This window comes from Arachis ipaensis, chromosome B10, assembly GCF_000816755.2.
Source record: "Arachis ipaensis cultivar K30076 chromosome B10, Araip1.1, whole genome shotgun sequence".
Taxonomy (NCBI): domain Eukaryota; kingdom Viridiplantae; phylum Streptophyta; class Magnoliopsida; order Fabales; family Fabaceae; genus Arachis; species Arachis ipaensis.
Genome location: NC_029794.2, coordinates 15,617,574 through 15,627,547, shown reverse-complemented (window position 1 = coordinate 15,627,547; position 9,974 = coordinate 15,617,574). Strand labels below are relative to the sequence as shown.

Below are 9,974 nucleotides of genomic sequence, written 5' to 3'. Positions count from 1 at the left end.
CTTCGGGCAGGAAGCAAATCTATCTTGGTAAAAAGTTCATTTTCGTTTTTGTGCATCAAGAAGAAGATAGCATCTGAGTCTCTAGAGGGGAAGAAGCAAAAATGGAAAGCTTGAAGCCAGCCTGGGTCAGACGCTCATCAACGTTCAGAATCAAATCTTGGGGGCAAAGTTAAGATCAATGGCCAATATTGAAGAAGTTGGATGAAAAAGGATGAGAGAGATGCATGCAACAGATTCGGGCTCTCTCTCTCTCCTCTGTTATAGCCACTACTACTCTGATGTTGGAGAAGAAGTTGGTGGGTTGGTTGAACTGGTTTCAACTTTGGAAGCTTCATCCTTCTATATTAAGGGTGAACGGCCAAGGGCTAAAAGCAAGGAGAGTAAGTGAAAGACGCCGCTACTTTGATGTTGAGAAGAAGACAATGCTAGGGATTGAACGTGATTCAACCTTGGAAGCTTTACTCTTCTATATTAAGGGTGAACGACCAAGGGTTGAAGGCAAGGAGTGAGAGCACATGTTTGGGTTCCATAGCTCTTTGAGCTGTTTATTCTTCTCTTTCATGGCTTTCATTGAATATTTTTTTTCTCAGTTTAGTCTGTCTGTGTTTCATTGGTAAAAGGCAAAATGTGAGGTTTTGTAAGAAAAAGCCAAAGAGTGAAAAGAGGCAGAGAGTTAAAGAAAAAATCATAGTTATCTCAGAAATTCTTTGTATGTATTTCTGTTTTGTTGTCATGATCCTGACGGAATTCCCTTGCAAGTTGGATTAGTACTTTGCGGTTGAAACCTAGGTTTGAGTCCTAGTCAAGTTCAGGTTGGGTTAGAATCTGGACTTGTTCCCTTGCAAGTTGGATGAGCACTTTTCTGTTGAAAGCTAGGGTGAGACCTAGTCAAGTTCAGGTTGGGTTAGAATCTGGACTTGTCCCAGATAGGATTGGGTAGATCCTAGGGAGAATTGGTGAATGTAATTCTGTTGAAAGATAGTGAAATTCCATCTCTATTGTGATGGAGACTGGATGTAGGCTGCATTGAACTTAGCAGCTGAACCAAGATACATCTTGATGTGATTCTCTCTTCTCTGCTTCGTTTTTGCTTCTGGCACTTAGGAGACAAAATGAAAAATGTCTCTCAATCTATTACGAGAAAAAATGAAAATGTCTCTCAACTTCTTACGAGACAAAAGTAAAAACATCTCCTGAAATTTTTTTGCAAAGGCAAAAGTAATATTCTGCAAAAATGGATAGCTAAGATTCAACTCCCCTTCTCTTATCCACCGATTACCATCAAAGAGGTTATTCGTGATTTTATCATAACTGTTAGTGAAATACTGATGAAAATAAGATAAGAGAATATGAGTTGTTAAATGTGAAAGCTTTTTTATTTAACGTAACCGCGCGGATGTACGGGAGAACCTCTATCTTTAAGGGTGATAATTAGAACTTAATTTTAGATACCAAAATTTTATATATTAATATTATATATTGTTCACTTAATAAATATATTTAAATAACCATGACTCAAAATGCGAATTTCATATCATTTAATTTCTTTATGCATAATAATAAGTCTATATGTACAATATTAAATCCTACACATTATTGTAAAGCTACTACATTTACATGAAAAAGATGGCATGGTAGCAAGGCACAGGAATTAAATTATCTAATTAACAAGACTACAAATTAAAAATAAAATAAAGTTCAATATGCACTACTCTTTTGAATCGGGTGTATGAACCTCTATTGCTAATTAAATATGTACTAAAAAAAGGGATCAAATTACATGAACCTCTATTGCTAATTAAATATGTACTAAAAAAAGGATCAAATTACACGTGAAGATTCATTCGAACCTTGTACCACCCTTTCTTAAAACAACCCAAAAATGTCCATCCATACTTTACGACAAATCTGATGCTTTTAGATCCGTTTGCCTTTGATTCATCCATCTCTAAATAATGATTAATCACCAATAGAAGAAGATACAATAAAAAACAAAAACAAAAAACGTAGTATATTATAGCAATGTGATGAGTTCGGTGATGAAATGATGGTGATAGGAAACTCAAGAGCTAGTAATTAATCAAGCGTAGTCTTGGGCGATCAGATGAAAAAAAAATCTTGTGTTGGGGGAATTGAAGAGGTTCTAGTATTCTTATAATTCGTTTTTCTCTTTATGTTCATTACCTAGTGTGTTATTGATTGTCTTTTATAATTGGATTATGATGGTTGATAACGCAAATGAATGATGACAAATTGACAACTGTTGTAACAGATTATTATGATATAATAATATCCTGATATGTGTCAATTATTGACTTGATGAATATTAGTGTAAAGTACGTGTATGCTGTATTTAGTGTGTTTTGACTTTTGGATATGATTTTGTTTTTGGGTAACTTAGGATTTGTTGTTAGTTGTATTTTTCTATTTCTGGCTCTGCCAGGTTCAAATTCAACTACTGTTCAAAGAATGTTATTCACTTTTTTTTTTCCCCAAATGGAAATCAAAATAGAATTAAAGAGTAACAAATAATTGGATTGAATCTTGTTTCTTCAAGTAAGTAGAACTCCTATAAAACTTCTCAACCACTTAAAAATAGCTATTGCAATTAATTTCTAGTGATGATAATAATATTGGTAACGTTTTTAATAAAACTTTATGTTTAGAGAGCATATATAGCTCGAATTTAATAAGTTTAGGTAACTGTCTTTGGATGAAATTATATGAGTATTGTAAAAATCCAGTTTTCCATAAACAATTTTTTTTTTACTATTTTAAAATTTATTTCGCAAAATCTCGAATCACGGTCCAATAAGAAATAGTGAGGCTGACCCAATGGTAAAAAAATAAAAATAAAAAAAATAGAAATAAAAAAATAAAAAATGAAAAAGAAAAAGGCTATTAATATGGTCAAAATTGACTTTATGAGGGTAATTAATTTTCTCTAAGTCAAGTTTGACTAGTAAATAATAGATATTAGATTACTATTGGTTTATTTTCTCACTAGAGACTTTTTGAGCCGAAAATTCACTTTTAGTAATAATTTTGCGTGCACCGAGAAAAACTCTTGTAACCGAAAATTTCGAAACCAATGCTAAAAATAATTCCTACCTTGATAATTGTGTCCCAAGATTAATATTAGCCATTCATTTATGATTTATTTCTTTAAGAATAAATATTAGCCATTAATTATTTTATCGCACGGTAAAAGTTACCCGAACCGAATTTCTGACTAGTATTCCGCAAACGACTCCTAGAGACCCCAAATCTTCTTACTTGGCATCCAAGCAACTTGTATCTCCTTCTCAGCTTCTGGGTCGAGACTATCTCAACCTTTCACCCCTCTCAACTGTGCTTTTAACCTCGAGTAACTAATTGGGGTTAACCGTGGATAAGCTCGACATGTAAGTGCTGACCAAGCTTCCTCGTTTTCACGCCCCTTATTCATTGAAGCTCAGCCCTTGACCACGAAAATTCCAGCCCCTTTTATCATCATAAATTCAGCAAGAATTTGCCACAAAATTCACAAAACACTTTACACATTTTTACACTCTTTTGACTGAATTCTTGAGAGAGAAAGAGAGAAAATTCTTGCACCTATTTTCTGCGCCCCAGCCCATATTTCAACTCTTCTTCTATTGTTCTTCATGTATTCTTCAAGGGCTCAAACCATACAAGCACAAACGGTTGCCTGTTTTCGCTAATCTTTGCATTTATATCGAAATTTCGGCTAGGTAAACTCTTGTTCTTTCTCCTTTTCTTTTCTGTTTTTTTAAAAATAGTAGGCATGATGAATTTTACTCTCCTCTATGTTAGAGAACTCCTCTTGAAACATCCATGGAGCATGCCTAAGGAGTTAGAGAGATTCGAGCTCAAAGTGGTTGACTTTCGACGTTTTTGCGACACTTTGGGCCAAAAACGAAATTGCACCATAACCAGCTGTGTTTCTTCCCTTGTATGCACTTTTTCTAGTGTGTGAAAGGTTTACTAATTGAATTACATAAGAGGTAACGGTTAGGATTAGTTAGAGTATGGTTGTGCTTGTTTTCGGTGCTTATATGAGCTACTTTGTAGTGATTTTGTGCTTGATTTTTAATTCTAAAAATTTAGTGATAATTTTCTATTTCTAGACTGTTATTTGAGTGATATATGAAGTTATTTGCCTCTATAAATTAAATGTATGGGACAGTCAAAAATTAATGGAGCACTCGGGATTTAAGTGTCAAGCCTTAAAAGTCACTAAAAGTGGATAAAAATGAAAAACTGTACCCCTGAAAATCCAGCCACTAAATGATCATGAAAGTCACGTGTATAAAGGTTAAAAAAAATCTAGAAAATTGATTTTAATACTATGGAGTGTAAAAGTAAGAAGGGTGTTATGGTTATTTTTGGGTAAAAAGAGGGTTAAAAATGTAATTTAATGGAAAGATAAGTAAAATTCTAAACTTACTGTCATCAAGGATAAATTAGTAATTATATAAATTAATCGGTCAAGAATATATTTACAATAAATTTTTGGGTCTAAATAAAAGTTTTAGTAAAAGTTAGAAGTAAAACGGTAAAAAGTGGTAACTAGAATAAGTAAATAAATTAATAAAGAGTAAAATGATCTTTTAGGTCCCTTAGGGTAGAATTGGTATTAGTTAAAAGTATTATGGATAATTTGGTCATAGAAAAATATTAGGATTAACCCGGTAACATTTAGACGGTTGTTTTACTCAAATTTTGTTTATGTTTAAAAGAAAACGTGAGTATCTCAATATCGCAATTGTAACGTTAAATAAAATTAAAAGGAATAAAAGTAACAAATAAACATATAAATTGTTCGTCACCTGGTGATCTTGGGTGCTCAACGGGTCGGGTGATTTCGAGGGATGAGCGGGCGAGATCCTGGAGTAGCGCAGAGCGGGTTCTTGGTCTCTAACCGGAGATTGGTGGAGTTGGTGGTGTGACGGACGAGAAAGGGGGGTCGCCACCTGCAAGGACACTCCGACGATCAAGTCAGTGTCCGTACGAAATGATAGCCAGATTAGGAAAGGTGATGTGTACCTTGGGGGGAGTGATGTCCTCTCCCCTTATATACTGTGCTGGGTGGGCCCAACGATGACCTAGCCCATTGGCCAGGACGCCTATGAGCTGTTCCTGTCCACGTGGGGGAAGCAGGTCATTCTGGACTCCGGGTCGGGGCTTCGGGTGTTACCCCGAGGAAGCCGACCCGACCGGTTTGCTAGGTGTGGTGTGCCGGATTATGCAGGTGGTGAAGTTAGATGTCGACCGGGTCGGGTTTTAGGAACCGGCCCGTTGGATTTCCTTTGAGGGGTAGTCTGGGCCTGGGTCAGGGGTGGTGCCCCAACTCGTCGACTAGTTGGGCTGGACCTATAATGGTCCGTAACAGTGCTCCCAACGCGCTGGCCTTGAGGTTTGGAGCTCGTGGCTAGGCGCGTTTGTCCTACTCGCCGAGACGGGATGTGTCCTTCTTCTCGGGAGTTCGTTGATGGCGTTTCGTGTTTCTCACGCGTGGTTATCTCGTCTCTGACACCGCCTCCTTGGCTTCTGTGTGGGGCATTAAATGCCCCATCGTTTCATGATTTGAAATTTGCGTGAAATGTCAAATATGCCCCTGTCTTTTGGCGCTCCTTCTCGACGGTTACATTCCTTGCCCCCTTTTTTATTTTTACAACCTCCTCATTTCTCCACTCTTCTTTTCTCCTACTTCTACTTTGCTTCTCCTCTCTTTTCTACTACTTGCTCGCTCTTCTTCACCTTGCTTTTGTTGCTGCTTTAACCTTTCGGCCTACTTCTTCATCTTTTCTGGTACGTTGATTTTTATGGTTTTTGTTTTGCTCTTTCCTTTTGGTATTTGTGCGTTTCCCTTTATGCATGCCTGGGTTTTTTGCCGCTTCTTCTTTTAGAGGGGGCGCCACTGGATTTTTTTTGAATCTTGCTTGAGTTCTGGGCTAGTGTAGGGGTATCTGGAGGGTGATTTTTGTTTTTACTGTTTTAAGGGTTTCCGACCTCCCGTTTTGACTAAGTGGTGCCCCCGCTGTAGGTATGGCCGAGCGCCTTGTTCTTCCGAACCAGGCTCAGCGCTCACTAGCTGACTTCGTTGATCACTATGCTTGGGTTTCTTCTGATGTGAAGGACACTCCTTCCAAGGTCACAAAGGAGGTCCTCCAGGACTTGCGCCAAGCGAGGCTCTTGTGTGGGGGTGGTCCCGAGGAGGCATTTTACCAAGTTTATGTCCCTGCTAATCGGGAGCGTGTTTGCCAGAAGAACTTGGCGGCTCCTCGGGTCATTGACTGGTTGTGGGTTTATGAACCCATGTTCACGACCTTGGGGGTTCGCCTACCCTTCTCCCCCTTTATTATGGGTTTGATGAACCGCTGCGATGTAGCTCCATCGCAACTGCACCCGAACAACTGGGCTGCCATCCGGTGCTTTGAGATGGTTTGTGAATATCTGGAGCTTCCGACCTCTGTAAACGTCTTTCTCTACCTTTTTTTCTTATGAATCCTTCTCGCCAGGGGAAGGCGAAGAAGGGGTATATGTCCTTCAGGGCCCAACAAGGTCGTAGGATTTTTGGTCTTTTTGAGGATTCCTTCCACGGCTTCAAGTCTACTTTTTTCAAGGTTAGGCTAATTGAAGGTCATCAACCTTTTTGGCTTACTGCCGAGGGGGAGAGGCGGATCCCGACCTACTGGAGCTTCGGGGTGGGATCCGATTATTTGATAAAAATATCCTATGATTGGTTGAGTCCGGAAGACCGTAATATTGCCGATATCTTGTTGGCAATTTTTGGCGAGAAAAATCTTAACCCTCGTATGGTTATGGGGGACTGTGAGGCCGGCCGGTCGTATGTTGGTGAGTTCTTTACTTTTTGCATTTTTTGTGTTTTACTCTTCTATCACTCACGCCTTTGGTTTTTCCTTCTTCTTTGCTTACAGTTTCCATGGCTAGTGGGAGGAAAACTTTGGCTGACTTGATGAATCTCATCCAAGGGGATGGTGAGGGTGGTGAGGACTCCTCGGCGACTCCTTCGGCGATTCAGGACCAGGGGGATGCCGGGGAGGGCAGCGGTCGGGCTGACGGGGCCGACCAAGGTCAGTCGGAGAAGGTTGAGCCCCCCTCTGAGAACACCTCGGGGAATCCGAGTGTGGAGGCGGAAGCTCCTTTTGACGAAGAGGATCTAGGGTTTGGTGATGACGACTTACAGGTCGTTAGCAACCCTAAGAAGAGAAAACGGGATTCCGGAAAGGTGCTCTCGGTTATGGAGAAGAATTTTGATTCTGGGGGCTTCATCGAATCCCAGTTGCTCCCAAGCACCGAAGAGTTTTTTCGTGATGCCGACCTTTCTGGGCAGGCGAGGTGGATCTACCGCAGTCTTCTTTGAGCTACAGCTATTGCCAAGAAGGTGAAGCCTGTCTTGGGCAATTATCATGCTATGGAAGTGAAGCTTCGGGACTCCCAAAAAGATCTGACGAACTCAAGATCTCGGGAGGAATCTCTGAAGACAAAATTGTCAGATCAGGAGAAGAAGGCTCAGAAGGATGCCAAGGAGATCAACAGGCTGGTGGATCGAGACATCGCCTTGATGAAAGATTTGAATACTACTCGTGGTGAGACTGCTGCTGCTGAGAAGAAGGCCAAAGAATTTGAGGAAAAGCTGAAGTTGGCGGAGAGCTCGGCAGAGGCTGCTCGTCAGGAGATGGCTGCTTTGAAGAAGAAAAACAAGGAGCTTGCAAAGGGGCCCAGGAGGCCGTGAAGTTGACTGAGGAGGGGATCAAGCTTCAGGTGGCCGTGCTGGCTCCCGATCTCGATCTTTCCCAAGTTGGAGCTCTCAAGACTGTTAAGGATGGGAAGATTGTTGATATATTCAAGTCTTGATATTTTATGCTTCTTGCCTTATCTTTTTGTAATTTGTTTTTACCTCTAGGCCTGTTTAAGGTGCCTTTTAGTTGTAACAGACATTTTGGCACTTTATCTATATTAGGCCGTTTTGTTTATTGTTTGCTTTCTCGGGCCGTTGTGGCCTTACTTTTATTATTTATTTTTCACTTACTCGGGCCGTCTAGGCCTTTTGGTTTACCGTTTTTGTTGCTTGTCGCGGAGCCATTCTTGCTTTGGGTCCCTTTGGTTCCTGGGGTGATCAGTCCCGGATTTTCGTTAGGTCGACCGTTTGCTTTTTGCTGTTTTTTCGTTTTGATGTGAATCTTGCAAAAAGACATTCATTATATACTCATTATAGAACTTTTTAACAAAGAAGTGATGTAATGCATAATTAAGTGAAAGATAGTAAAAAGGGATGCAAAAGGAATTAGTGGGAGGGATCGAGGTCGTCAGATCGTGTGGTTGCTTCTTTTTATGAGTAGAACCTCTTTAGATTTTCCATGTTCCATGTTCTCAGTACCTCGCTTCCATCTAACTTCTCCAACTTGTAGCCTCCTTTGCTGAGGACCTCTCTCACCCTGTAAGGGCCTTCCCAGTTTACGGCCAGCTTGCCTTCTCCTGGGGTTGGCAGCCCTATGTCGTTGCGTCGTAAGACCAAGTCACCTTCTCCCAGGCTTCTTTTTAGCACCTTGTCATTGTACCTTAGGGCTATCCTTTGCTTTATTGCTGTTTCTGTTAGATGCGCCATTTGCCTTGTCTCGTTGACCAGATCTTTTTCGATTGCTTTGTTTCCTCCTCCGAGGAGTAACCTTGGACTCGGTTCCCCGACTTCGACTGGGATGACTGCGTCGATCTCGTATGTGAGTCGGAAGGGGGTTTCGTCCGTGGATGATTGGGGAGTGGTCCTTTAAGACCATAGGACTGAAGCTAGCTCGTCTGCCCATGAGCCTTTTTTTTCCCTCAAGTCGCTTCTTTAGTCCTATTTGGATAACTTTGTTGGCTGCCTCTGACTGGCCGTTGGTTTGGGAGTGTTCGACTGAGGAGAATCTTTGCTTGATTCCCAGTCCTGCTAGGAATCCTTTGAACTTTTTGTCGGTGAATTGTGTCCCGTTGTCCGATATGACGGTTGCTGGGATTCCGAACCTGGTGACCACTTGCCTCCACAAGAATTTTTGGCAATTTGCTGAAGATATGCTAGCCAATGATTCTGCTTCTACCCATTTAGTGTAGTAGTCTATGGCTACTATCAAGTATTTCACTTGCCCCGGCCCAGGTGGGAACGGTCCTAGGAGGTCGACTCCCCATTGGGCGAAAGGTCGGGGGGCCATCATCAAGTTGAGTTCTTCGGGTGGTGCTTTGTAGAAGTTGGCATTCTCCTGACATTTTTTGCATTTTCTGACGAACTCCTGGGCATCCGTCATCATTGTGGGCTAGTAATATCCTGCTCGGATGATTTTTCTCGCTAGTGACCTTCCTCCAATATGATGGCCACAGCACCCCTCGTGGACTTTGCTTAGGACGTAGTTCGTCTAGTCGGGGCGTAGGCATTTGAGTAGGGGTTGGTGGAGTCCTCGCTTGTATAATTTCCCCTGTATGATCATATATTTGGGAGCTTCCCTCTTAGTGCCCTGTGCCTCTTTCTCGTCTAGGGATATTTCTCCGTGCTCTAAGTATCGGAAGATAGGGTCTATCCATGAGGGGGAGCTTGGGTTTTGGCTTGCGCATAAGATGATTGCTGGTTCGGTTGCTGTTTCTCCGTGCTCCAGGTATCAGAAGATAGGGTCTATCCATGAGGGGGAGCTTGGGTTTTGGCATGCGCATAAGATGATTGCTGGTTCGATTGCCAGTCCCTGGATTAAGGATCTGTTCCCTGCCCTGGGTTTGGTGCTTGCTAGCTTGGAGAGGAGGTCGGCTCGGGCGTTCCTTTCTCTAGGAACATGCTGAATTATGACTTCCTCAAAGCCTTTGCATAGCTCCCTTACTTTTTCCAGGTATTTTTGCAGTAGTGTGTCCCTGGCTTGGTAGTTGCCGTTTATCTGAGAGGTGACGATCTGGGAGTCATTACTAACTTCTACCCTCAACGCTCC

At 41.4% G+C, this 9,974-nt stretch overlaps 1 protein-coding gene across 1 annotated transcript; it reads right to left on the bottom strand.

Annotated features, from left to right (window-relative positions):
• Positions 8,580 to 9,308, bottom strand: LOC107620228 (uncharacterized protein K02A2.6-like). The gene has a single exon (XM_016322422.1). It carries the CDS (start codon positions 9,306 to 9,308, stop codon positions 8,580 to 8,582), a length of 729 nt encoding a protein of 242 aa, XP_016177908.1.

Bases quoted from the DNA above. Each gene is read 5' to 3' on its own strand.
- LOC107620228 (XM_016322422.1), bottom strand. From the start codon at position 9,308: ATGACGGATGCCCAGGAGTTCGTCAGAAAATGCAAAAAATGTCAGGAG.